This window comes from Xiphophorus hellerii, chromosome 11 (genome assembly GCF_003331165.1).
Source record: "Xiphophorus hellerii strain 12219 chromosome 11, Xiphophorus_hellerii-4.1, whole genome shotgun sequence".
In the NCBI taxonomy this organism is placed as follows: Eukaryota; Metazoa; Chordata; class Actinopteri; order Cyprinodontiformes; family Poeciliidae; genus Xiphophorus; species Xiphophorus hellerii.
The window spans coordinates 29,333,045-29,360,726 of record NC_045682.1 but is presented as its reverse complement, the minus strand read 5'-3'; the positions used below and the strand labels follow the sequence as shown (position 1 = coordinate 29,360,726).

General features: G+C 41.2%; 3 protein-coding genes and 1 non-coding gene across 5 annotated transcripts in view; 1 reads left to right on the top strand and 3 right to left on the bottom strand.

The window, feature by feature from the left end:
- Window positions 1–15,169, bottom strand: part of pgk1 (phosphoglycerate kinase 1) — a 29,446-nt gene extending 14,277 nt beyond the window's left edge. For both annotated transcript variants that reach the window (XM_032576334.1, XM_032576333.1), the window contains exons 1-10: window positions 14,992–15,169; window positions 12,014–12,064; window positions 11,772–11,927; window positions 10,440–10,584; window positions 9,083–9,186; window positions 8,524–8,643; window positions 7,707–7,821; window positions 5,732–5,911; window positions 5,483–5,660; window positions 4,814–4,912 (exon numbers count right to left, since the gene is read on the bottom strand). In XM_032576334.1, coding sequence (XP_032432225.1) covers window positions 4,814–4,912; window positions 5,483–5,660; window positions 5,732–5,911; window positions 7,707–7,821; window positions 8,524–8,643; window positions 9,083–9,186; window positions 10,440–10,584; window positions 11,772–11,927; window positions 12,014–12,064; window positions 14,992–15,056 — 1,213 coding nt within the window. In that variant the 5' untranslated portion in view covers window positions 15,057–15,169. The remainder of the gene's footprint in view (window positions 1–4,813; window positions 4,913–5,482; window positions 5,661–5,731; window positions 5,912–7,706; window positions 7,822–8,523; window positions 8,644–9,082; window positions 9,187–10,439; window positions 10,585–11,771; window positions 11,928–12,013; window positions 12,065–14,991) is intronic.
- Window positions 15,170–16,039: 870 nt separating this feature from the next.
- cox7b (cytochrome c oxidase subunit 7B) lies at window positions 16,040–18,748 on the bottom strand. The gene is made up of 3 exons (XM_032577370.1): window positions 18,608–18,748; window positions 17,321–17,436; window positions 16,040–16,328 (listed from the first exon to the last, which is right to left on the bottom strand). The coding sequence occupies exons 1-3, from the start codon at window positions 18,642–18,644 to the stop codon at window positions 16,248–16,250; spliced, it is 234 nt and encodes a 77-aa protein (XP_032433261.1). The 5' UTR covers window positions 18,645–18,748; the 3' UTR covers window positions 16,040–16,247.
- Window positions 18,749–19,124: 376 nt separating this feature from the next.
- On the top strand, window positions 19,125–19,234 carry trnal-caa (transfer RNA leucine (anticodon CAA)). The gene is made up of 2 exons: window positions 19,125–19,162; window positions 19,189–19,234. It is a non-coding gene; the product is annotated as a tRNA-Leu (tRNA).
- Window positions 19,235–22,936: 3,702 nt separating this feature from the next.
- Window positions 22,937–27,439, bottom strand: pgrmc1 (progesterone receptor membrane component 1). Its single transcript, XM_032576890.1, has 3 exons — window positions 27,104–27,439; window positions 24,771–24,926; window positions 22,937–23,823 (listed from the first exon to the last, which is right to left on the bottom strand). The coding sequence occupies exons 1-3, from the start codon at window positions 27,396–27,398 to the stop codon at window positions 23,729–23,731; spliced, it is 546 nt and encodes a 181-aa protein (XP_032432781.1). The 5' UTR covers window positions 27,399–27,439; the 3' UTR covers window positions 22,937–23,728.
- Between the last annotated feature and the right edge of the window lie 243 nt (window positions 27,440–27,682).

The following is a 27,682-nucleotide window of genomic DNA, read 5'->3' as shown; positions in this document are numbered from 1 at the left end:
TTAATATTTATTTTCCATTTGCTGTTTTTCTTCCTGTTGGCGCCGACTGACCAGCTGGTGGCGCTGTTGGTTTATATGGAGACATTTATTCACCACTATAATAATAATAATAATAATTAAAGCTGCAAGCAGCCTCGGGCGGCCCTCGCAGCAAGCGCCGCTCCGGCCTATTGGCCACCGCGGGGGTTCCAGCCACCGCAGAAGCTCTCGCACAATTTCCAGAGCCGCAGCCAACTCCCCACCGCAGAAGCTCCGCCGCAGTTTCCAGCACCGCCGCCCGCTAGCCACCGCAGAAGCTGTCGCGCATTTTCCACGCCCGTCCACCGGGCGACACGCGTGAATGCGTTCGGCAGCGCTCCCCGACGACTGTCAAAAAATCTGGTGCAGATCGGTCGATGCGTCGAGGAGACACAGCCGATGTATTAACTTAGGGGGCGCAGTGGAGCCAAATTACATTTCAAACCCGTCGGGCTCTTTAGAGGTGAACAAAGGTCATACATATCCAGTTTGGCGCCAATCGGATGATCTATGTGTGAATTAGAGCCAAACGTATGAATATGGCGAGGGACTGATATTCGCCATTTGGCCACGCCCACACGGTTCAGCCAGAAGCGAGCATTGACAGAGCTCATCATCCGAATTACCTTGATTAGGTCAAGAGAGCCATAAACGGAGCTTTCCAAGGAAAAAAAAGACACTTCCTGTTCTGAGGGGGCGGGGCTTAGATGACGTCATAATATGATGACACAGGGTCGTCAGGGATCCCACCAGGGTCACTCGTGCAAAGTTTGGTGCAGAAGCTATCGACCGTTCACAGTAAAATACAAGACTTCCTGTTGTCAGGGGGCGTGGCCTACGTGATGTCATCATTTAACCATTGGATATTATTGGACACAAGATAATGATCAATAAATGAAGGTTTGGTGTCTCTGTCAGTTTTTGTGTTAGAATTACAAATTATTTAATTTTTTCCTCTTTAATTCAACATTGAACTGTCATTCCGTAGGGCAATGCTGCCCTCTGGTGTCGAATTACTGAAATAATGAAACTATTTCAGTGGGCAGCAGAGGGCAGCATTGCCCTACAAACAACGAACATGGACTGTTTATTATGTAATTACACAGAAGATCTCTCTAATTCATTCTGAGGGGGCGGGGCTTAGATGACGTCATAATATGATGACATAGCATTGTCAGGCATCACACCACGATGTGTCAGGCCAAGTTTGGTGCAGCTCGGTCGAAACATGTGGAATCTAGAAGCAAACGTATGGCATCGGCGTTACAGGTCACTTCGCCACGCCGCCACGCCCACCTGCTTCATCGCAGCCGGTCAAGGCTTGGATCCACAACACACCAACATGTCTTCTGTCTCTGGACACAGTTTCATGTTGATTATGTCAAAGGGCTAAGATAGCGACCGTTCACAGTAAAACATGACACTTCCTGTTCTCAGGGGGCGTGGCCTAAGCGATGTCATAATTTCACCACAGGGTATTTTAGGACACCTATTGATGATCAATAACAGAAAGTTTGGTCCCTCTATGTGTTTTTATATAGGAAATATAAGAGTTTCGTTTTTCATGGCGAGTAGGTGAACTTTGACCCCTGGTAACCCCCCTTCAGCAAGCTCATACAGTCACCAATTTGATAACTTTAAATCAAACATGCCTTATGATCAGACTGACCGAGTTTGAAGTCGATCAATCGAAAACCCTAGGAGGAGTTCGATCAAATGCAAAGGCTGTAAACGTCAAAATCGAGGTCAAATGAACTTCAATCTAAAATGGCCGACTTCCTGTTGGGTTTAGAGCATGGCTCTAAGAGACTTTTTTGTACGTCCCGACAAGATACACATGTGTACCAAGTTTCGTAATTCTAGGTTTAAGCATGGCTTGGGGCTGTTCATTTAAAATACTCTAGGGGTCGCTATAGAAAAATTAGGCCACGCCCACCAAATATCGCTATGGATTCCTGTTCGGGGATGGATAAGGATCCATCCTAGTGAGTTTGGAGCAGCTCACCCCGAAACTGTGGAATTCAGAGCCAAACGAAATTCGATGGCGTTCGCAACGCCGCCACGCCCACCTGCTTCATCGCAGCCGGTCGGGGTTGGAATCCACAACACACCAACATGTCTTCTGTCTCTGGACACAGTTTCATGTTGATTAGGTCAAAGGGCTAAGATAGCGACCGTTCACAGTAAAACATTACACTTCCTGCTCTCAGGGGGCGTGGCCTACATAAAAAAAAAATTTCACTGCAGGGTATTTTAGGACACCTGATGTCGATCAATCACTGAAAGTTTGGTCCCTCTATGTGTTTTTGTATAGGAAATATAAGAGGTTTTTGTTTCATGGCGTGTAGGTGAACTTTGACCCCTGCTAACCCCCCTTCAACATGCTCCAAAACTCACCAATTTGATAACTTTAAATCAGACATGCCTTATGATCAGACTGACCGAGTTTGAAGCCGATCAATCGAAATCCCTAGGAGGAGTTCGATCAAATACGAAGGCTGTAAACGTCAAAATCGAGGTCCAAAATGGACCTTCAATACAAAATGGCCGACTTCCTGCGATACTTGCACTATGACATTACTTGTAAATTCTGAGCGTCTTAGTGAGCTCTACAACTGTACCGAATTTCAAGTCTCTACGATGAAGTAAGTGAATAGCAATGGGTCTTTTGAAAATTGCTAGTTGCCGCCGTTGAGCAATTTTTTTTGCGATTTTTGCGGCGACCTTAAAATTCAAAATTTTTAAACCGCCTAGTCGCTTCCGCCAAGTTTGGTGAGTTTTTGAATATGATAAAGCCCCCAAATGGGCCCACGAAATGGGTGGAAGAATAATAATAAAACAGTACAGATACAATAGGCCTTCGCAGCGCTTTGCTGCTCGGGCCTAATAATAAGTGTTTACTGACCCATAATAATCCCTATTTGCTTGTATTGCTACCACCCCAGGCCAACAGCCACTGACTTTTCTCCCCACTGACGTAGGAGCGGCTCTGAGCAGGATTAAATCCCACAAGGCTGCGGGTCCTGATGGCATACCTGGACGTGTCCTCAGAACGTGCTCTGGGGAGCTGGCAGGAGTGCTGACGGACATCTTCAACCTGTCCCTGGCCCGCGCTGTGGTACCGACCTGCTTCAAGTCTACCTCCATCGTCCCAATCCCCAAGAATCCCAACCCAACCAGACTCAATGACTACTGCCCTGTAGCCCTTACCCCCATCATTACCAAGTGCTTGGAGCGGCTGGTCCTAGCTCACCTCAGATCCTGTCTCCCCCCCACACTAGACCCCCACCAATTAGCATACAGGCAGAACAGGAGCACAGAGGATGCAGTCTCTATAGCGCTGCACTCTGTCCTTTCTCACCTGGACAGTAAGAACACTTACGCCAGACTGCTGTTCTTAGATTTTAGTTCAGCATTCAACACTGTCATCCCATCACAACTCATTACCAAACTCACAGACCTCGGCATCAGTCCACTCATGTGTAACTGGTTGCTCGACTTCCTGACCAGTCGACCTCAACATGTCCGGCTGGACAACCACTTCTCATCCACCATCATCATAAACACCGGAGTGCCACAAGGCTGTGTGATGAGTCCCTTCCTCTACTCCCTCTTCACCTACGACTGCAGACCTGTCCATGGCTCTAACGCCATCATCAAGTTCGCAGACGACACCACGGTGATAAGCCTCATCAGAGATAATGACGAGGCCGCTTACAGGGAGGAGGTAGACCGTCTGGCTGAGTGGTGCGACAAAAACAACCTGCAGCTGAACACCGAGAAGACCAAGGAGCTTATCGTGGACTTCAGGAGGAACGCTGACCCACATCCACCCATCCACATTAAGGGGACAGTGGTGGAGCGTGTGGACACCTTTAAGTTCCTGGGAGTCCACATCTCCGAGGACCTGACTTGGACGACCAGCTGCTCCAAACTCATTAAGAAGGCGCATCAGCGCCTCTTCTTCATGAGGACCCTGAGGAAGAACCACCTGTCCTCAGAGATCCTCACGAACTTCTACCACTGCACCACTGAGAGCATCCTCACCAACTGTATTACAGCTTGGTACGGGAACTGCTCTGTCTCCGACCGGCAGGCGCTGCAGAGGATGGTGAAAACTGCCCAGTATATCGCCGGGGCAACGCTCCCTGCCATCAAGGACATCTACAGGAAGCGGTGTTTGAAAAGGGCCGGGAAAATCACAAAGGACTCCACTCAACCAGCACACACACTCTTTTCCCTCCTGCCCTCTGGGAGGCGCTACAGAAGCCTACGGACCAGAACCACCAGGCACCGGAACAGCTTCTTTCCCACAGCTGTCACGCTTTTGAACGCCTCCTGACATAAAACATAAACTATAAGGACTGTACTCCCCTATCCTCTCATACAACAATAACACATGGACTATCCTCACACACACACACACACACACATCATGGACTGTTTTCTTCACACACACATACAACCTGTACATTTTATCTGCCATTATTTATCTATAATCCATTCCCTAACATTCTTGTATAATCTGTATAATCTGTGCATGTAGCTCCCATATTTATATTTATACACAATATCTATATCTCTTGCTATAACCCCTTATAGTCCATACATACATAGTCTTGTACATCTGTAAATAAATATCTATATCTCGTAGAGCACTTCTGGATAGATGCAAACTACATCTCGTTGCTTGTACTTGTGACAGTGCAATGACAATAAAGTTGAATTCTATTCTATTCTATTTTAATTTGAAATTCCTAAATGATCCCAACTGCTTCCTGTTGGTGGCGCTCACCTTCCAGCAGCTCCAGGCTAGCGCCGCCGCCGGTGCTAACGTGGCTAACTTTGTCCTCCGTGTCCCACTTAGCGCAGCAGGTAGCAGTGTCGCCCCCACCTGGACAGAAAGCGAACAGCGTCAGAGAAAACGCCTTTGTCCGTTTATTACACATTTATCATAAACATTTATTTATTCTGCTAAAGTTTACAGACAAGAAATCAGATCCTCAGAAACACAAACAGAAATCAGCTGTTGGTCAGAAACAGATTTTATTCACTTTAATAGTAAAATTTTATTCATTTATTGAATTTAAAACGAAGCAGAACAAGGAGAATCTCAACATGTGAAGATGAACATAAAGATTAAAATAAAAACGCTGCTTTAACCATAAAATCATTTCCTGACCTAAAAAAACCAAAAGTTAAAGTCAAACTGAACGATGTGACGTTTTAGCTGTTTAAAGTGAATATTAGAATAAAGTCGGAAAATCATTAGAAAAATTGTTTTAATGAGAAAATCTGACAGTTTTAAGGATCTGATTGTTCTGAGGAACTCGGCCGTTTCCTTTCTGCAGCTCAGCATCTTAACTTTTTAATTCTTGTTTAGGAATTTTAAAATTACGACTTTAAAAAAGTAATTTTTTCCCAAATATTCTGTGGCATCAGAATCCGACCCGGCGGTTCTTACCGATGATGGTGACGCAGCCTGACCTTGTGACCTCCACGACCTTGTCCATCAGGCTCTTGGTTCCCCTGGCGAAGTTTTCCCACTCGAAGACGCCGACCGGCCCGTTCCAGACGATCTGCTTGGCGCGGCCCACCGCCTCCGCGTACAGCCGGGAACTCTCCGGGCCGCAGTCCAGACCCTGCGGACCGCAGGAGCCGGGGGTCACCCGAGGCCAAAGGTCAAAGGTCAAAGGCCGAGGCCTCTCCTTACCATCCAGCCGGCGGGAATGCCGGCAGCGACGGTGGCGGAGCCGGTGGCGGCGTTCTCGTCAAATTTGTCGGCGGTCACGAAGTCGACGGGGAGCGTGATTCTGACGCCGTTCTTCTCGGCTTTCGCCATCAGGTCTTTGACTATACCAGCGCCTTCCTCGTCGAACAGAGACGTTCCGATCTGATCCAGAAATAAAGATTCTAGAGTAAAAATAAAGATTTGGCTTCATCATCAAACAGAGGCGTCCCGACCTACTCATCTGACTGAGAAAAAAAATGTAACAAAGAAAATCCCCCAGTTCAAATGATATTTACTTTAAGAAACAGAACCCGACCTTTCAGTTAACACGTCGGTAAGACTTTAGGAATAATAAATATTTGTGTTCAAAACAAAATTAAGCAATTAAAAGAAAAACCTAAAATGTTTCTGCCAAGTTTTCTATCATTTACCAAATAAAAATACATTTGATGATTTTAACCAGCAGTTAAAAATAATCAGATTTAACTTTAATAATAATATCTTTAAATATCAGGCTTCAACTGTCAATGTTTTCCATATTTAGGCTTTTAATCACACTCTATAAACTTTATTACAAAACACTTTGAATATCAAAACTTTCCCAACCAGAAAATCATCAGCTCCAACGTCACGCCCTCATTTCCCATGATGCAACATTGTCAAACCTGTAACCTCCTCTTGCTTCACGTTTCCTTTTTGTTGCTGAACTTTCTGCTAATCTGGATGTTTCTAATCTACACAGAGCGCCCAGGAACCAGATTCTGTTCGACTGAGTCAGTAAAGTTTGAACTGAGGTCACGACCTGCAGTTTATCTAAAACACACCGAGGTTTCATCAGACTCAACAATAACACAATCTGTCCTAGTCAAATCCTGATTTATTTGCTCTAAAACAGTACATTTGTTCAGCTTTCTGCCAGATTAGATATTTTAGGAGGATTATTGGTCAGGACAGTTAGACTCCATGCTTCAGGCGGGTTGCCAGATCTGAGACATTAAATACAAATAAATACAGTAAATGGATTAAAATCCTAGTAGATCATAACGTGATATAACTTGCAGTCCTCAGTTGAAATACTTTTGTCGTTGGATTTATTCTGACCAGAACCAGAGCTGGGCTCTCGGATCAGAACCAGACTCGTGTTTTTGTGGAGCAGTCGTTTTAAATCAACGCTGCACTGATTTCTGTTTTACAGTGCAGATACTTAGTGACACTTTAGACTGAAAAATGCGGTAATTACTGATGATGTCACATCCTACACATTTCAAAATAAACGAAAAAATTAATTTAAAGACGACATTTTACTAAAATATTCAGGTTTTTATGCTTTTTGCCAAACAAACATTTTAATAAATTTTCCTCTCAACATTTTTTATAAACCCAAAAGATGTGAAGAAAGCAAAGCCGGGCTCAAAAGAAGCCCAACCTGGCAACGCCCGCCCAACCTGGCAACGCCGTGGGACGTTTTCCTGAAGTAACGAGGATCATTAAACGTTTAGAATCAAATTTGTTCTGATTTAATTTCAGACAAGGTGTATGTAAACTTGTGGCTCCAGCTGATAAAATCTGAATGTTTATCCTGAAATTCTCATTTCATTAAACTTTATTAATATTTATTTAAGCCTCTGCATTTAAACAGATTTCTTTATAAGAATTTATTTGCTAACTTTCTTCACTGCAGCTGATATTTAAATAAACTTTATTTTCTCCAACACTAAACATGATATGATGTTTTTATAAATGTTTTATTTTATGAAAACATGTTATAAAATGATTCAATGTGTAAAGTCAGCTTTGAATTAGAGGAAATTAATCATTAGACGACGGTAAAACCTGATGAGGTTTTTGGTTTGAAGCTCAGAACATAAAATCTGAACTCTCCGTGTTGCTGCTCAAAACTCCAGACTGGAGTCGGGTTTTCTGGAGAACTGATTCTGGTTCTGGAAGCGACGCTGACCTCCATGTTGTTGAGAACTTTGAGGAAAGTGAAGGCCATGCCGCCGCCGATGATCATCTCGTCCACTTTATCCAGCATGTTGTTGATCAGCTGGATCTTATCCTTCACCTTCGCTCTGCAAGGGAAACAGTCGGCAACAACCAGTTGGGAAAAAAAACAGTCAGCAAAAAACAGTCGTAAAAACTAATCAGCAACAACCAGCCAGAAAATCCAGTCGGCAACAACCTGTCAGAAACAACCAGTCGGAAACGACCAGTCGGAAAAAAACCAGTGGGAAGCCAGTGAGCCCTTACTGAAAGTTCTAGTCCAGAACCAGTGAGGCCCGGAACCAGCCGATGTTATGAAGGGAAACACATCGACAGTGGTGGATTTTCAAAATAAAGTTACATTAAATGCTTGATGGTATTAAACTGAATTTCGAACCGATTATGCTGAATATAAGTGAACCAATACAAGCCATATATTTTATATAACACACTTTGTTTTTTTAACAATAATAAACTTAATTCTGAGGGTGAGGGGCTTTTATTGTGGCGGTATGCCACCATCAATTATATTCATTCAGAGCATAGAATTAGAGTGAATAGATCGGCCTTATGGATGGGCTATCGGACCGATACAGATATTGATAACTGATCGCTGCGTCTGCAGTGAAAACCATCAGGTTTGATGAAAGTTAAAGTTTTCTGTTTGCAGTCAGACTTTCATAGTAATGTCGGTGTTTAAAACGTCCACCGTCGGACAGAGGAAGGATTTAAATCTGCAGCATAAACTGACAGGAAGTAGAAACAGAATAAACGGCTGAACTTCCTCTCACCCTCCCAGGATGGCCAGGAACGGCCTCTGAGGTTTCTCCAGCGCCATGGCGAAGTAATCCAGCTCCTTCTTCATGAGGAAACCCGCCGCCTTGTGGGGGAGGTTCACCCCCACCATGGAGCTGAGGGGACAGGTCACAGTGTTAGTCTGGTCGGGTTTCTCAGGATCGTCACAGTGGTACGCTACGTTTCCCTGTTTCAGCAACGAAAACCGGGACTTGGTTACCATGACGACAGAAACCAGAAAGCCTGGAAGACGGTCGCTTTGCTGCATCTGACATTTTTCCACATGGATGGAAGCTGCTGTGTAACCCAACCAAAACTGAAATCACCATAAAATACGTTGAGGTGCGATACTGAAAGGCCACTATATGAGCTGTAATCAGGTGACGAGAGACAGGAAGCTCCGCCCACTCACCTGCAACTACACCTGGATTTGCAACTCAAACAATAAACAACAAAATGTTTCCATTTCCACAACCAAACTCTGGAAAACGACCAAGACATCGCAGCTTAAAGACGGCGTTTCACAAACCATGTTCCTGCTGAGCCTGGGCTCACCTGTGAGCTCTGTGCGCCGTCCCAAACGCGTCGTTGACGTAAACGTCGCCCAGCTTGGACAGAGACGCCCTGAAGCAGTCCGTCTGTTCCTGGGTGGCCTTGGTCTGAAAGTCACAGAGGTCACAAAGGTCAAAGAGGATGATGAAGACCATGAAGAAGAGAGAAAGAAGGAAGGAAACTAGGGAAGGAAGGAGACAACTTTCAGTGCAGACGTAGATCTGCACTTGGATAAATCGAGGCATAAAACTCAGAGCGTCGCTCAGTGAAACTGAAAACAAAGCCAGGGACTGAGGAACACTCGGGACCCACCGGTAGACACTCGGGGACCCACCGGTTGACACTCGGGGACCCACCGGTTGACACTCGGGGACCCACCGGTTGACACTCGGGGATAAATCCTGGTGTTTCCAAAAGCAGGAGACTGAACTGGACCTCCAACTCAACCATCTGCTGCCAGTTCAGTTTGTCATGATTAATTGTGTTCATTTGTATTTTCATGCTTTTGCAAATCACTGCATGTAATTACAAGGAAATGGTTTGTAAACGGACCCAAAGCTGTGACAGCAGCTGATGTTTCTAAAGAAAACTGTGAATGAACCGTGTTCAGTCAGTTTCTGTTAGAAAAATTATCTAAGTTCATTTACTTATGAGTTTATTTGAGAGGTTATGTTTTCATATTATTATTTTGTGTGTTGTTTACTTGACTCCTTTCTCTTGTGGTACATTATTAACTGTTTTTAGGATGTTTGCCTGGAGGCTAGAAACATTAACACCTTCCTGTGTTAACAGCTTCCTGTGAAACTGATTGGTAACGGTCAGCCTGGTGCCTGGTAAGGGCATGTCCACAGAAGGTCCCAGAACATCCTGTAGTAAAGGTCTTTGATCCATTCTTTGTGTGACTGTGTGAAAAAGCCCAACTTCCTTCCTTGTAATCATAATAAAAGGCAGTTGGGGACGAAGAGCCGGCGGAGTTGATCACAGACAGTGTTTGACGGCGGTTCTCCGCGTCTGGCTCTGCTTCCCTCTTCTGAAGAAAAGCAATTTGTGTTTTTGGTTGATTCCTTGCAGGTTAGGAACTAAAATAGACCCAACAGTTTCCAGTCTTTATTGAACTTGCCTGTAATTACTTTTTAAATCCAGCAGGTTTTAAAAAGTAATTTTAAAACCTGCTGCAGAGTCAACAGTTTGGGAAATGTGCCACACACCCAGTGAGGCTTCATCTGCCCGTCACTAGAGCCTGGACCGTTTCTGTTTCCTACTGCTGGTTAAATCAATTAATATCCAAATATGTTCAATGATTACTCAACATATTGCGCCTCCTGTTTAACCAGTTTAACCAGTAGAATGCTCCACTGACCTTGTTCCCAGCCGGGTCTTTGCCCTTGCCCTCCTCAGCAACGTGGAAGCGGAGATTCTCCAGCAGGATGACGGAGCCGGCAGCCGGGTTGGAGCAGGCCGCCTCCACCTCCGGACCCACGCAGTCCTTCAGGAAGGTCACGTCCCTGAGGAACGCCACACACAACCATCAGTCCTTCAGGAAGGTCACGTCCCTGAGGAACGCCACACACAACCATCAGTCCTACAGGAAGGTCACGACCCTGAGGAACGCCACACACAACCATCAGTCCTACAGGAAGGTCACGACCCTGAGGAACGCCACACACAACCATCAGTCCTACAGGAAGGTCACGACCCTGAGGAACGCCACACACAACCATCAGCTCCCCTGCAGGGAAACCCAGCAGGGGACTTTGGACCAATCTGAGAAACGTCAGAACAAACATCAGTCCTACAGGAACTGGACCATTTGGAGTTTCTTCCTACTCCTGTTTAAGGGGTCAAAGTTCAACAACTTTAATATTAGATCTAATTTATTCTAACTTTTAGGAGAATCATAAACTTTATTCTGCTTCAAGAAGTTTAGAAGAACTAGGAAAGGTATGAAAATAATTCGCAAACTGAGATCAAATCACTGCAGGATTTCATTTTCCCACCGTCAGTGGAAACTAAACTGAAGTCACAAAGATAAGTTTGCTCAACGGAAATGGCAATTTTAAAAAAACAAAACTAAAAAAACCCTAAATTTCTTTGATAGTTCTTGCATCAGGATGAGGAGTTTTTTCTGCACTGCATTGAAATTAGTTCATTTTTGAAAACTGGAAACATTTTTTTCTAGTGGGAACCACGAAGAAGACAACAAGAGGATGATGGCGCTGCGTGTTTTTTTATGACTTATCGGGTTACATTTATTCACGTCTGATTTTAATTGCATTTCTTTAATGGAAACTCATCAATTGCAGAATTGTTTTTATGAGATTAGCAGAATATCGTCAAAGTTTTCTTTACATCAGCAGAAAAACGCAGCTAATGGGAGCGACTCGTTCTCACTCAGGACACTTACAGAAGGCAGCAATTTCACATGTTGCTGCCAAAGTTTCCGAAAACAAGAAAAGAAGTTGCTAAATTTGTCACTAAAAAAAAAAAGTCACTAGGAGTCTTAACAGTTGCTAAATACAGCAACAAAATTGGCAAGTTAGCATCAATGCTTCATCATCTTGGCCACGCCCATCGGTCTCTTGGTCATGCCCACTTTTGTGGAGTTTTTTGGGGGCGGGGCTTAGCTTCTACACGTGTTCATTTACAATTTAAACAACAAAAGAAAATAAAGGTTTTACGGTGAAGCTCTCACTTTCCCAGCAGAGTCTTGAGCTCAGAAGCGACAGGCTCCAGCGAATACTTCTCCGGCATGGCGTTCCCGTCAGGACGGCCCAGATGGCTCATCAGAACCACGGACTTTGCCCCGTGGTCCAGGCAGTACTGGATGCTTGGCACTGCCGCCTTGATCCTGAGAACAGTTCAGATCAACAGGCAGTTGTCTCATTATGGTTCACTTTGGTTAATATTTGAGTTGAAATATAGAAAGAGTTTAACCTCTGGTTGTTGGTGATGTGTTTGTCCTTCATGGGAACGTTGAAGTCGACTCTGGAACAGAACAGTTACTGTAATTACATCGTTTTGACACATTTCATGCCGCTTACTCTGCATTTACAGGAATAACAGAAAATGTTTTAATCAAGTGTTTCAGCTCACTCCTCTCAGGAAATCTAGCTGCTCTGCTTCTAAATCATGTGTCAAACTCGAGGCCTGGGGCCAAACCCGGCCCGCCAAGGCCTTTCAAGTGGCCCTCAGGACTCCAGAGACCAAATAGCATCAAACTCTCCAGTTTTTCACCATAGTGGAAATTCATGCAAAATCAACAGATCCCCACAACTAAGTTTAATGCAAGTTTTCCACAAAAATGGTCAAAAACATTGAGTTTAAGTAATGCTAACTCCGACCTGCAGGGGGCAGTATTTTTTACTTTACTGCTGCCACACTTGATGTCAAGTTAAAGTCTGATTGATGTGGAGAGTAACAAAAAGTCACATTTACTGAAATGCTTAAGCACAAATATTTCTAAATTATCTCCACAAAGTGTCTGATTTTCTCAATCAACAGGACTAGACCAGTACTCTGCTCCAACTGAAAATATCAGAACTAAAACTGGCTGATAAAACCAAGAACTGAAGATGCTGGAAATACACTGCCTGGCCAAAAAAAAAGTAACCACCTACATTTAACTAAGCAAATAGGTACAAGCCTCCTATTGGATAAGTACTGCATAGGCCATTATCTTTCAGCTGGCAACAAGTTATTTAACCCCAGCTGATGCAATGAGTAACTCCTCATTTCTTAAACAACCATGGCAAAAGACACATCCTGTGGTCGTGGAAAAGACGTTAGTCTGTTTAAGAAGGGTCAAATCATTGGCATGCATCAAGCAGAGAAAACATCTAAGGAGATTGCAGAAACTACTAGAATTGGGTTAAGAACTGTCCAACGCATCATTAAAAACTGGAAGGATGGTGGGGAACCATCGTCTTCCAGGAAGAAATGTGGTCGGAAAAAAATCCTGAATGATGGTGATCGGCGATTACTTAAACGTTTGGTCAAATCAAATGGAAGAAAAACAACAGCAGAACTCAGGAGTATGTTTAATTGTGAACGCAAAAGCATTTCCACACGCACAATGCGAAGGGAACTCAAGGGGTTGGGATTGAACAGCTGTGTAGCCGTAAGAAAACCTCTAATCAGTAAGGCTAACCAGAAAAAAAGGCTTCAGTTTGCTAGGGAGCATAAAGATTGGACTCTGGAGGAATGGAAGAGGGTCATGTGGTCTGATGAGTCCAGATTTACCCTGTTCCAGAGTGATGGGCGCATCAGGGTAAGAAGAGAGGCAGGTGAAGTGATGCACCCATCATGCCTAGTGCCTACTGTACAAGCCTGTGGGGGCAGTGCTATGATCTGGGGTTGCTGCAGTTGGTCAGGTCTAGGTTCAGCAACATTGTGTGCCCAAAGAATGAGGTCAGCTGACTACCTGAATATACTGAATGACCAGGTTATTCCATCAATGGATTTTGTCTTCCCAAATGGAACGGGCATATTCCAAGATGACAATGCCAGGATTCATGGGGCTCACATTGTGAAAGAGTGGTTCAGGGAGCATGAGACATCTTTTTCACACATGGATTGGCCACCACAGAGTCCAGACCTTAACCCCATTGAGAATCTTTGGGATGTGCTGGAGAAGGCTTTGCGCAGTGGTCAGACTCTCCCATCATCAATACAAGATCTTGGTGAAAGATTAATGCAACACTGGATGGAAATAAATCTTGTGACACTGCAGAAGCTTATTGAAACAATGCCACAGCGAATGCGGGCTGTAATCAAAGCTAAAGGCGGTCCAACAAAATATTAGAGAGTATGACCATTTTTTGGTGGCGACTTTTTTTTTGGCCAGGCAGTGTATTTCTCTAAGTTTTCCTCAAACTAAGAACAAAATAAACTCCTGCACTCTGTTTTCAGGTTTCTGGCCACGTTTTGCTCCAGCGCTGCAGGTTTCTGCAGCAGCCTGCCTTGCTGCTTCAGTCGGGCCCAGCCACGTTCTCCAAACCCAGCAATCCATGAAACACCAGCCATGTGGCAGGCTGCTACAGGCCTGGAATCGACTGAAAATGACCTTTTAACGCCGAGCAGTGCTGGCTTTACGTGAACCTTGTCCTATACTGAGCAAACCCTCATGGCCCTCTGACATTTCCACACATGGTGTCGGTTTCAAACGCTCGCCAACAGACTGAGGATCCAGTTAAAGACATTTATCCAATAAAACGGAGCAAGAAGCACATCTAGACAGGATGCCACTCCTCGGAGGAAAGCACTTCGGGCTCTTTTCTGCTGATCTGGTTTTGACATCACATAAATATAGATTATGTGACATAAAATAAAAAGCCAGCAAGCTACAACCCTGTGTTATACTCAAATTTCTGGATCAAAACGTTCTCTATGCATTTCACTGAATTTTAAGGAGGTGTAGTTAGGTGACGGGTTTATGGACAAAAAAATGGGAGATGTTCACTTTAATGCTTTTATTAATTAAGTAAGAAATAAATCGGTCCCTTCAGAGCTACCCACGCAAAAAACGCCGATAATGGCAGATCTCTTCTAAAAACCTCTAAACTGGTTGAATTTAAGGAATTTTGACTTTTTTAAATGGCCCTAATCGCCTTCCGTATCCCTCAAACCGGACCGTGTTTCTGACATTAAATGGCAGGCCGAGCAGCATGTTAATGCAGAGGTTTCATCCATTCAGCTTCTCCTCTCAAGCACGTAACGGGGACGGAAAACGTGACGACACACTGATTCACTTCCTGTGACTCTGCTTGGCTACAGTGAAGCATCACTTTAGAGTCCCAACATACCGACCGGACAGACATTACTACCGAACTGATGGATACCAGCTAACTGACGGCTCCTTCCACATTAGCTGTTGTTTGAGTTGCCGCGGCTACAAGCGACATTAAACTGCCCACCTCATAATGACCCGCTTCCCATTGACGTCCACCTTGTCCAGAGTGAGTTTGTTGGAGAGAGACATGTTGGCTGGTTCGGTTGGTTCTGTCGTTCACCGTCCTGACTGGCTCTCCTCCGCTTCCCCCGGCTGCTGGCGAGTTAGCTACCGAATGTCACTGGTGACCTTAAAGCAGAGCAAAGGAAGAGCGTGGAGGCGGGGCAAATCTCTCCCCCGGCGTCTGATTGGCGAATACGGTTAGAACTGGTGTGTTCTGATTGGATTAGAGGGATGAACGTCTCCTGACGGAATTCTTCGATGTGTCTGGTAACGGTACCAGCAGATCTTTATAAAATATATAAATAAAAATAGTATATCTTCATGTGTTGATGTGATTAACTCAAAAATACTAAAGGTAAATTAAATATAATATATATGATAGTTTTCTTAAGAGTTGAAGCTGTGGCCGGTTTACTTTAGAATAAACCTCCGACTGCATACTTGTCTGGTTTAAAATGTATTATTAAATTAATATGCCTCGCAAATAATCATTCAGCTTTGACCAAGGATTGACCGATAAATATTGCACAAATCTTACAAATAAGCTTTAAATAAAGTTTTCCGTGACTTATAAGTGGAATCCCAATTTTATACATTTTAAAGTAGATTCTTAAACATTTTTATCTTATGCGAGTTGCAGTATTTTAAACATACGACCAGTTAATAAACTTGATAAATCATGAATGCCATTACATCTTGGTATTTCTACATTTAAAATGCTTTTGTTTTATAAAATAAATCCAGTTTTAACCCATTAAACTACATTTTTTGATATCATCTACCAGTTAAACTCTGGTACACTGAAGCAGAAAAACAAACATTAAAGCAAGTACTGCGTCTGTCAGTCTCATTGCAGCATATTTTAGATGGCTTCCTAATTATTTTGGCAGGTTTTTGCTTCATATTAATCAATCAGTTGAATTAAATGTGTTTAATAAGAAACATCTCAGCAGTTTCCAGCAGGACTTTGTATCCAAAGAACCAATGGAAAATAATACAAATAAAAACAGTTATATTCTTTAACAGATTTTTATTCCTGAACGTTGAAAATATACTGCAAGTCATTTATATAAGCAGGAAGATTTCTGTTCTTTCCTGGAAACAACCTTCAAACAGCAGAGAAGTGGAATCAATTTATTTGAACAAAGTTTGTTGGAATAAAGAGAAATTTCCATGTGAACACAGATCATGTGTGTCCATCCAGACGCTTGCTGCTCTTCACTCTGCGTCTCTCCACGGTTTGGGCGTCATTCTCTTGACTGGAGACACGTTCCACGCGATTCCCGTCTGGGTCAGAACCTGCACAGCCACCAGTAACAAAAGGTCACTAAACTAACACCAGATGGAATAAAGTCTGACAATCAGCTCAGGCTTCAGGTTTTAAAATGTTTTATGTCTTCAGACCAAAGATTTAAACACATTTCAGATTTCAGATCATTGACTGGGATCATTTTGTAATTTTCCAGGTAAATTTTGGGCCCTGTGTTGATGTCCAGGATAAATAATGTTTCACCTTCATTTGTATGCTTTAAAGATAAAAGTTATAAAAGAAATAACAGACATGACAAACGTAAAGCAGAACAATCGAAAGGTTAAGCTCAATGTGGCACTATGCAGACCTTTGATTTACATTCAATGCAAAATAAAATCCAGTTTTTCTCTTCTTTTTTTTTGAATGACAAGAGTTTTGTCATAATTTCATGTAATAGAAAGCAACCTTTTGCTGCCCTCTAGCGGTCAAAATTAACAACAGAAAGCGTGTTGCGCAGGTGACGTTGGTGTTGTGGAGTCTAGCATGAATACTTGAAAATTATACCATCAGAAAAAAATAAAATCCTACAACTGTCACTTTGAAATAATGTATGACTGACGGTTTGTATTATTTTATAAGGAGAAAATGTATGCAGTGAAGGTTAAAACATTTTCCATAAGTTTCTTCAAAACAAGAAATCTACATTTTTAATAATAAATCCACATTTTTCAGTATCTGCAGATTTATGAACTCAGTAAAATATTTCCTCTGTTTGAGGGAAGAGTTGATGTCAATAGGTGACAGTAAAATCATCATCACCAAAAATTACATAAAGACAATTCCACAAAACATTTGGGTAAAATGCAGATTAAAACTAATCACATTTTTTCCAAACTAAGGCTTTTGCTTTCTTACTGTCTTTAAACTTTCTCCAGTTTTTATTCCCTTAAATTGATATCCAACATTCATTTATTCAGAGGATCAGAATCAGAATCTGTCTGATTTGCATATTTTAATAAAAGCTTCTGTTGTTACTTACATATGCCCAGACGGCGGTGCAGAAGACGGAGCCACTGACCAGAACTCCCATGCCGTACTTGGAGTGGAAGTCCTGAGGCGCGGTGGATCCATGCCTCAGCTGCCGCCCGGCCCGGCCTGCAGAGAGACAGAGAGACAGAGAGACAGAGAGACACCGCCTGGGTTTAATCCTGGAGGCGACGCATTGGAGGCTACGCATCATCAACTAAAGAAATAAAGAGATCAGGTGGCTGTCATGGACAATAAATTACCATTAATTATAAACATGTGTAAAAGCAGAAATAGAAGTCTCAATCAGAATGAAGCTTTGCAAAATTAAAAACTGATGGAGAATACGTTTTCCAGAAACCACAAGCAGACAGTCTGAGGAGCGTTCGCACAACTCCAATCAAAATGTCAACATCAACGTTATTTATGGATAAAAAAAGTCAATCTGGTTACTTCAACAATAAAACTAAAATAATAACTCATTTTACTTTAAAAAGTTTAATAGGTTTAACTCGTCTTCAAATGAAAAGGAACATATTATAGAGGTACAAGATTTTTAGAGTTTGAACGAGCAGAATAACCTTAATGAGCAATGTAGAACATTATATGCATCTAGATAAAAAAAAAACACATTAAATACAAATGAGACATAAAGATAACCTGGACTCTGCAAATAAAACAAGAATAAACCACGGATTTAAAATAAGTTTGTATAACTAGTAAAAGGCCGTTTTGGTGTGAAAGACTGTCATCCAAAAGTTTTTCCTGAAAATGATAGCATTTATATTTCTTGGAAACATTTTTCATTTGTAAAAGTTGAAGTGCAGTCCTGTAAGAAACTACAAACCCACTTCTGAAATCAAGTGTTTATTTTACAGTAGATTTTAACGTGTTTAAGAAAAATTATTGTGAGCTTTTCTGTCCTGATTGACTTCGCAGGAACAACAATGCTTGTGTTTTATGACACTAACATTTTCAAACTAACTGTAATCTTAATTACACCGAGCTGGAAAACACTTAGTACACCGTACTGTGTTCACCAATGTAAGTTGTGTATTTGAATTACCAGAACCCCGGGCTTATGTGTTTTATGCAGTAAAACACATAAAAACGCATAATGTGTGAATGCATCAGGATTCCATAGGGCATGCTATTAGTGGCTAGCTAACGGCAGGCATGTAGGAGGGCGGTCAAACAACCAAAAACCTTTTTACTCCCTTCTGTTGATTGATAATAGACTGATCTTTGATCTAATAACATAAAATAGGATATAAATTACAAAGGAAAGCAGTCTCCTTACCTCCGAGGATAGCTACAGTCTTCGCAAACCGGTACATGTCGTCTGGCTTAGCGTCTTCAGATACCCTTGAAAAAGTCCAATATGGCCGTCAGAGGCAGATATACCGGAAGCTGAGGCGTTCACGTACCGTAGTTTTAACACATGAATGAGTTCTAAAACTGTATAGTCTACAACTTAAATAAGTATATGTTAAATACCATCCCTGTAATAACTCAATGAGATAAAATGAATAAAACAATCATAATTAAACGGCATGTACAAAAACTTTTGTTCTGTTCTTTAAAATATTTCCGTTCGAGCTGGCTACTTCAATGCCGCATGACTGGGACTTTTACAATACGCATGCGTACAGAAAAACTAACCGTTAAAAGTATTGTACGCCCTACACCTAACTAAACACATGTACGTCATTTTCCACATATACATCATAATAGAATAATCCTTTATATTCAAAATCAAAACACTTAAGTCTGTGAGACGGATTAAATATATAGTGAAATTTCTACAATGTGACTGTGTCAGGATGGCCGAGTGGTCTAAGGCGCCAGACTCAAGGATCAAACCTTCCGTATCAACGGGACTTCTGGTCTCCGAATGGAGGCGTGGGTTCGAATCCCACTTCTGACACTTACCTTTTTAATTCTATAACACACCAGGAATAGTTTTTGCTTTGGCCTTAAATTGCCCCTGAGATGAGAACATTTAAACTTCTAGCGGTATGTGAAGATATGCTACAAATATTGATATGTTACTGTAACATCTGTACTTCACGTTCTGTTGTTCAGTCCAGTAAAAATATTCTGAAGTTTTTATTTTATAACTTTAGACCTGCTCACTTTTAGAGGATCCAACACATTAATTAGAACCCTCTAAATAAGTTGAATTACTAATGTAAGGCAAACAAAGATAAAATGTTTGATATTCTAATTTGTAGCATGAGGAAAAACTGATTTTTAAGGCATTTATGAATTAACTGAAATGCATATATATTTTACTGCTTTTAATGCAGTCAATTCTCTCACCTGTCCAGCATGTTGCCTCTGTCTGTTGACTTTTTACCTTAAAGAACTGTCTCAACATTTAAAAGTAAGCAGAGAATCTGTTTACAGGAAAACTATGAGTCATTTTCTGGAAACTGCTTCAGTTTCCAGAAAAGAATGATTAAAAACTATTATCTGCAGTTTGATTTGAGCAGCATAGGGAACACAGCAAACATTAAACTACAGCTGTTTGGCCTAGATGTGTCAGAAACTTTCTGCACGCCATCTCAGTAGTGGAACATGGTAGTGGCAGCATCATGCTGTGGGGATGCGTTGCTACATCATAGAGCTACAGACTGGCCCTTTCTGGAAGGCATGTTGAAGTTTCTCCTTCCAGCAGCAGAATCAGTCAGAGCCGATCCAAACCAAAAATAGCCATGTCTTCAAATGGCCCAGTCAAAGTCCAGACTAAAATCTAATGGAGAATCTGCAGTGAGGCTTGAAAAGTCCTGCTCCATTCAATCTGACCAAACTTCACTCTGCATGACCCAGAGCATCAAAGTTTGACCATCAGCAAATACAAAGACATTTAAAACAAATTGAAAAACCCTTTTTCCTTTCTTACTATTCACTTCATAAATATTCTCTTCTTTGTTTTGTCCCATAAAATCACAATAAAATACAACAAACATGATGCAAAAAAATGAAAAACATTCAGTATTAATTTTGTTCTAAATATATTTGATACTAAACATTAATTTACATTTACAGTTTAAAATTATTTTTATAAAGTTAAATTAACTGATGATCATAAAAAGTATTAAACTAAATCAAATCCAATTTGATCTGTACAGAAAGTTTCAGCAGCTTTTCTTTACATCATAGAAAGTCATGAAACAGAATCAACAATCAATCGGGACATTAAGTCGAGTTCCATCGTTAAATTGATTATTGATTACGTTTCAAGTAAAACTCTAACCAGCTGCTTTTAGTCTGGATTTAAAGGATCTCAGTGTTTCTGATGCAGAACCAGAACCAGAACCAGAACCAGAACCTGAGGGGTCTGGAAGGTTGATCCAGCAGCAGCAGCAGATCTTTAATGTGTTGTGGTTCTGATCCGTTCAGTGGTTTATAAACTAACAGGATTTAAAGTTTATTCTCTGAGCTACAGGGACCCAGTGGAGGTTCTGAAGAACTGGGTTTATGTCTCTATCCTCCTGGTTCTGGTCAGAACTCCAGCAGCTGCTGCAGGAATCAAAGCGACTGAAGATAAACGCATGAGGCTCTGACTTAATCATAATCATGTTTACAAACATAGATCCCCTGCATGTTATTGTTTACATAAGGAAATTCTGAGCATGCGAAATTTAATAAAAGCCTGACATATTCATTTACGTCATGCATAGCGCTGCCGCCGTAGAATAACTCCGTTAACTCCATGTAGATATTATTCATTTTGTCTTTGCTCCACATCAAGGGGAAAAACTGCTTCTGAACATTTAAATGGGAAATGGGAAAACTCAGCGATTTTGAAGAAAAAATAATCAGAATTGGTTAAACTAAATGAAAAATAAATACTTTATAGTACAAACCACAGGGTGAAAATAACAATATAAATTATTTGATCATTTTATATTTTTCCATGATGGCAGGTGATATATCTGCCTCCCCTGACGGCACTAATGCTCTAGATCACATGTGTCAAACTCAAGGCCCGCGGGCCACATGTGGCCCGCTACGTCATTTTATGTGGCCCTCTCCCCCCTACCACCGTTTTACAGCCCCATTGATTGACTTAAAATAGGTTTTGAGCACGAATTGACTACAAACTACATCTCCCATAATGCCTTCCGATTCTTAGCATCCAACATTACGGCTTCTCACCACTAGAGTGCAGCAGAGTCACCTCAAGCTGATTATTAATTTTCCCAGCGAATAAAACTGAAACATCGACAAGCTAACAAGCTAAAGAGCGAAGTCCCGTGATGTTTCAATCGAGGACTTTTACCGTCTCCTGCCCCCTGATTTGATGCCACAGCTTCGACTCCATGCAGCTCGTGTTTTGTCCACGTTTGGAAGCACCTATCTGTGCGAACAGATGTTTTCAATAATGAATTTAAACAAGACCAAGCACAGATCGCGCATTACTGACGAAAACCTACACGCCGTTTTGCGGATTGCCACAGAATAGAACTAAAACCAGACATCGACGAACTGACCAGGGGAAAACGGTGCCTGACATCCGGCCAGAAAACATTGGTAAGCACAAACAAACTACATTTAAATAGAATGAATGTAAAACCAAAACTCAGTATACTGGAATATGCATATAGTTTATTGATTTTGCTTGTGTTTTGTTTATTTACAGAACACAACACAATGAGGATGTGTGTGAGTTGGTGACAGGGTGAAGAGGGATCAGCGTTGTGTTCAAGGACAGGCAACTTCACCTCATTGTTTTGTTCTTATGTGAAATACATGTTCGTTGTGTAATAAATAACGAAAACGTTTTGTGAATGAAGTTGAGAGTTAATATCAAAACTTGTTTTTTATTATTTGTCTGCTTATCTTCAAAGCAGACAAAGAATAATTTTCCCAGCGAATAAAACTGAAACATCGACAAGCTAACGAGCTAAAGAGCGAAGTTTAGCTGAGCAGTTTAAAAATACTGAGCATATTTTTAAACTGCTCAGTTTAAAAATACTGTAATTTTTAAACTGAGCAGTAATTTTACATCCATGCAAACTCAAATGTAATATTTAAAACTTGAATACATAAAATCAGTTATTTAACAATATGAGGTGTTTAATTTATTTTTAACATTGTATTTTCATACATTTATGCTAGGGTTGCCCAAGTCTAGTTTTCCAGACCTATCACTCTGCAACTTTAGATGCGTTCTTTCTCTAACACGCCTGGATCATTGACTCATTCATAGCCCTCTACAGAACTGAGTTGCTGCTAATGAGGGAAGTCAACTTTTTGTCTGGGGTATGTTTTAGCAGGGACGCATCTAAAAGTTGCCGTCTGGAGGATTGCACTTGGGCATTCCTGATTTATACCGTCAATGTGGCCCATTGAGGGTGGCCAATATGCTGAAGTGGCCCTTGGTGAAATTGAGTTTGACACCCCTGCTCTAGATGTTCTTCAGCTGATAAAAGACCGACTTTGTGACCGTCTTTATGTGGTTGTGAAGGGTCAGGTCAGAGGTCAGAGGTCATCACTACTCCAGGTTTCAGGCTGATTGCTGGTGTTTTTATCCGTTTTAATATCTGCTCAACAAAAAAAAAAATTACTTAATTTGTAAATGTTTAACTTTAAGAAACTGAAACAAAAGTCACCCAGCTGGTCATTTTAAACTTTTCTTTATTAAATCAAAATATGATTCAGAGATTATGTCTGAGACCCTATGCATACATACAGGAAAATATTGCTTCATTTTATAACAAATTAAATGCGTAAAACAAGAGCAAAACAGAAAAATAAACTTTAAATGAGTTTGAGCTTAAAACCATCAGAAGATCATTTTAGTAACCAGAATAAATGTAAAGATCAGATCCTGATTTAGTGCTAAAATAATAAAAACAGAAGCAGTTTATTACAACAGTAGTTTCAGAGCGTAGTGTCATTAAAAGTCTTCAAATGATTATATTTCATCTTAAACATAAAAAAGAAGCAAAAAGTTTAAAATGTCTCACAATGTAAAAGCAGAGAAAACAGCAGAAATCTGAATGAACCGTTTCTGTTCAGGTTGGGAATCGATTATGTACAAAACAGTCCAGATCAGTTGTTTGTAACTCCGTCTACATGCAGCTTCCTTAACATTTAAGATGCAATAATTATGCTAATTTATCGTCTTTAAAAGGTTTTCATCAGAAAGAGTCCAAACAGCTTCTGACACATTTTTATTTTCACCAATTCAGCCGAGTTTGAGTTCAGATGAAACCGATTACAAAGAGACGATCTGAGCAGAAACACGGCGCTTCACCGTTAACGGCCCGAAGAAACGGAGAGAAACGCAGATCAGTGATTGGTCCAAAGCTGAAGGAAATGGAAATGTTTTCTCAGAAAGTCCTGAAGCTCAGAGCGAAGGCGCTACAAACGGTAAGGCCAGTCTCCTCTTCGTCCTCCTCTTCGTCCTCTAGTCGCTCTTCTTGTCCTTTCCCTCCTCTTCGTCCGTGTATTCGCTCGGTTCTTCTCCCGGTTTCAGCAGTTTCCCGATGTAATCGTATTTCACTGCAACAGAACCCATCAGGTTTCAGGATTTAAAGGTTTTTCCAGTGGAAACTGAAATAATCTTCGGCTGAGTCACAGATTATTCCAGTGATTCTGATTAACATGATAAAAATGGGCTAACTTTTCATTTAGCTGCTTTAGTTTTTTAATGTATTAAACCATTAAAAGATGCAAATAAATAACTCGATTCCTCTCTTAAAGAAAATATTTTATTGCCTAAAATGCAATAACAGTAAATATAATGTCTGAAAAAGGTTTAAGCAGCTAAATGCAGAAATACCCGTTTATTTGATCTGATTAATCGATTAATCAATAACTAAAACAATAATTATCTTCAGTCCCAGTTAGAATCAATCAGGAGTTAGGAACAACTAAAAAGGTTCAGTCTGAAGCAGAAAGATTAAAACACATGTTGATTACGTGTTTTTAAAAAACTCCCTTAGCAGATTAAAACATACTAGCAATAAGATCTTAGGAGTTGATCAATAATCACTAACAGAACAGTGTAGAAAACTAATCATGAGGAAAACTAAAGCCATTATTGCTGATGCTTCTCGTCCTTTACAGACTCAGACTCCTAGTAGAAAAAGCAGCAGGTCGAAGCTCTCCTTTGTTCCTGCAGCAATGTCTCATCTTACTGCAGGACCAGGTGGGGGGATTGCACCTGGTCTAGTGATAATGAAACACCCGCTGCATTCTTCACATTACGTATGGATTTGTATTACATGTCCTTTTGGTATGTTTTGTTGCCCAATTTGGGACACGAATAAATCTGAAATGTGAAATCTGATTATTTTATTGATAATGTGAGCAGGACGTCTGGATCAGGTGAACCTGAAAGCCGCTTGGTTCTGATCGCTAAAACCTCAGAACCAATCAGAATGTTTTAACGGTGTTTTTCCAAAATGATCAGAAACAGAAAATGGATGAGTAGAAAGGAAACCGACTGGTGAACTGCGTCTCCCACTCGGCCAGGCTCTCCTGCTGCATGGCGTTCAGGTCCGACAGGTCGTCGTACTCCGGCTTCAGGGCGTCTCTGTCCAGGCAGAAGGTGGCCAGGCCTCTGGAGGCGTCTCTGCCGGCGAACACGCCGTACGGCCCGTCTGCAGGGACGCCGGCCACAACCATCGATAAATCAACTCATCACATCACAAATTTAAGTCATATCAATAACTTCCAATTCTATGATTTATTGTTTTTCTCTTCCTACCAAAAACTGGATGATAAAGTTTTCGGTTTAGTGTTTTTTAGGGATAATTTTCATAATTCATTTTATTTATTGATTCTGTTTTATTTATTTTAGATATTTAAAATGTATTTGAGTTCCAGAGTTAAATGTTCATTGGAAATTAAAGTTTGTTGATCTGTGAGAGTCTGTTTTTGCTCTATTATTACGCCATTATTACCAATATATTACTGGAAAATGATCTCAAAACAACAATATTATCGTTATTATTAACAATATTAATTATAAAAACGTCTGGAGCAATTAATCATCCAGAATAAGGCGTTATTATTACAGGCTTAGTGTTTAGTTTGATTTTGATAAATGAAAATCATTTATTTAAATTGTGAATATATATGAAACGTCTGCATGCTGATCAGAACACCAAACGTTTCTGTAGCTTTATCTGCTAATCACAGGCTGAACAGCAGGGGGAGCTAGAAACAAGAACACCGAGCATTTAAAGCAACGGGAACCTTCCAGAGGAAGAGTCAGTTATTCTAAATCAATTAAGGATTTTATCATTCAGACCCCTTCAGCCTTAACCCGACTCCGCTTTGTCTGCCTAGTCAAAGTCCAGTTGGTGAGGTGTGAACTCTAATCGACCTCTGACCTCTGGTCCTCTAAACCTTAGTCTGGGTTCAGTTTGAATGTGAACGCCAAGCGGACCGGAAACCGCTCTAAAAGCAGGAAGTGGACTACAGAGCAGGGCATTCTGGGTAAATATAAGCAAAGCTAACGTGCTAGCCTAGCGCTAGCAGCATAAATGGCTCCTGGTCAAAGACTTTAATTTTAATATTAACACATAACCAATTTTATATTATTTTAATATAAGTTACTTTTCTGTTTCAAATAAAAATATCATGCTATATTCATTTTGTTTTAAAATATTTCAATAACACAGTGAAAGCGTCATACTATCAGATCCTCACTGAATGCAACGGATAATCTGAAGCATTAGAATCATAAATATTCAACTTCAACTTGAATATTTATGATATTTCAGTTTATAAACTTCCTTTATATTGATGTTTGTTGAGTTTTAACTTTGCCTCTTTTAGACACATTCAAGGCTGCAGATGCTGCTGTGAAAAATGACTTTATGCAAAAACGTTAAAAACATGAAAATCAGTTAAACCATGATCTCCTGCTGGGATTTAAAGTCCAGGGCTGCAGACTTTGGATGACGGCCGCCGGTTATCCAGTCGGTCAGAGGTCACGCACAGCAGAGGTTACAGAATGAGATAAGATAAAAACCAAACAGGTTGAGTCAGAAACGCTCCTGTGACCCCTGGAAAAAATGACTTCATTAAGTAAATCCGACATTCAGATGTTATTCTGTGATAAAAAGGCGCACGCGAGATTTTAAAGAGCAACAAATGAGGGATTTAGTGTCAGAATTTGAACCTAAAATAATGTTCAAAAATAAAAACAGATGCTATGGATTATGCTAATCACAGAAAACTAAAACTATTTCATTCTGCTGTACCTGATATAATCTGGTATGACATTAAGTTGAGAGGATATTGGAATCAATAAGTGTGTGTTTTTTTTCTTACGCACACAAATTGAACAATGTGATTTCTGTTTAGAAAAACCTCAAATTACAATAAATTCAAAGTTTTAGTCAATTCAACCATTCATTTAATAAGAACATTAAATAAAAGACATTAAATAAATAAAAATGAAAACAACAACTAAGAAAATAGTGTAAATGAGTCTTAATCATTTGATTGCAATAATACTAATTATTTGTCACTTTAAATGCTCTGCGACAGTCCATGGTCTTTTTCTGGAGAAGGAGTCAACTTGTTCATAGACGATCTCTGATTTAAAGGTTGCCACAGCCTCTCCGCTTTAAAATAAAAATCAGATTAAAGGGGTGTGACGCCACATTCCAGCAGAAAAACTAAAATAAACGACCCAAAACCCAGAGCACGGAGTCTGCTGGTGAAATGAACCAGCTGTTTAAACCTTGGAAACGACAAACGGTCGCCTCAGGCTAGCTTAGATGCTGGAAGGCGGGAGGAAACCGCAGCTTTTAGGAACGTTTACCTGGTCCGTAGAACTTCTTTCCTCTGGTCACGTCGAATACTTTCCCGTTAACGGCCATGAGAATCCGCGGATCCTGCACTCCATCGTAAGGCTTCAACTCTGCCAGAGTGAAATCCTTCTTTTTCATTTTAGGCAGAGGCTTCTCCACCTCGCCAAGGTCCGACGGCCGGTCGCCGCGGAAGATTTTGTACAACAAGAACAAGCAGAGGCTGAGCAGGGTGAGGTTCAACGGGGAGGTGAAGATTTCTTGGAAAATTCCTCCTGAAGTAACTTCGCTCCCCTCTGCTTCAGCCATGTTGGCGTCCTTCTCCAACCTCACGAGTGTGCGTGTCTCAGTTGAGTGCACAAGAGTTCCTGAGGAATGGACCAATTACCGTTCAGCATTAGCACCACCCGTTCACGATGTTATCCAATAACATGAGGAGTGTGGCAAGACGGGCGTTCGCCATTGGACAGTGCGCTCAACAGAATAAACGAAACGTCAGTGTGTCCGCCATGTTGTAAGTGGCAAGTTAACTTTTAATTTGTCAAAAATGAGGGGTTTTTTTTAACCCTAACCCTACCCAATAATTTTATGTG

What these genes read in the sequence shown, in the direction of transcription:
- cox7b (XM_032577370.1), bottom strand. Translation starts at nt 18,644, where the DNA reads ATGTACCGGTTTGCGAAGACTGTAGCTATCCTCGGAG. An exon ending in GACTGTAGCTATCCTCGGAG is followed by an intron (nt 17,437 to 18,607) that starts GTAAGGAGACTG and finishes GTCTCTCTGCAG; the next exon opens with GCCGGGCCGGGCGGCAGCTG. An exon ending in GCACCGCCGTCTGGGCATAT is followed by an intron (nt 16,329 to 17,320) that starts GTAAGTAACAAC and finishes GTGGCTGTGCAG; the next exon opens with GTTCTGACCCAGACGGGAAT.
- pgrmc1 (XM_032576890.1), bottom strand. Translation starts at nt 27,398, where the DNA reads ATGGCTGAAGCAGAGGGGAGCGAAGTTACTTCAGGAGGAATTTTCCAA. An exon ending in AAAGAAGTTCTACGGACCAG is followed by an intron (nt 24,927 to 27,103) that starts GTAAACGTTCCT and finishes GCGTCCCTGCAG; the next exon opens with ACGGGCCGTACGGCGTGTTC. An exon ending in GTGGGAGACGCAGTTCACCA is followed by an intron (nt 23,824 to 24,770) that starts GTCGGTTTCCTT and finishes GTTCTGTTGCAG; the next exon opens with TGAAATACGATTACATCGGG.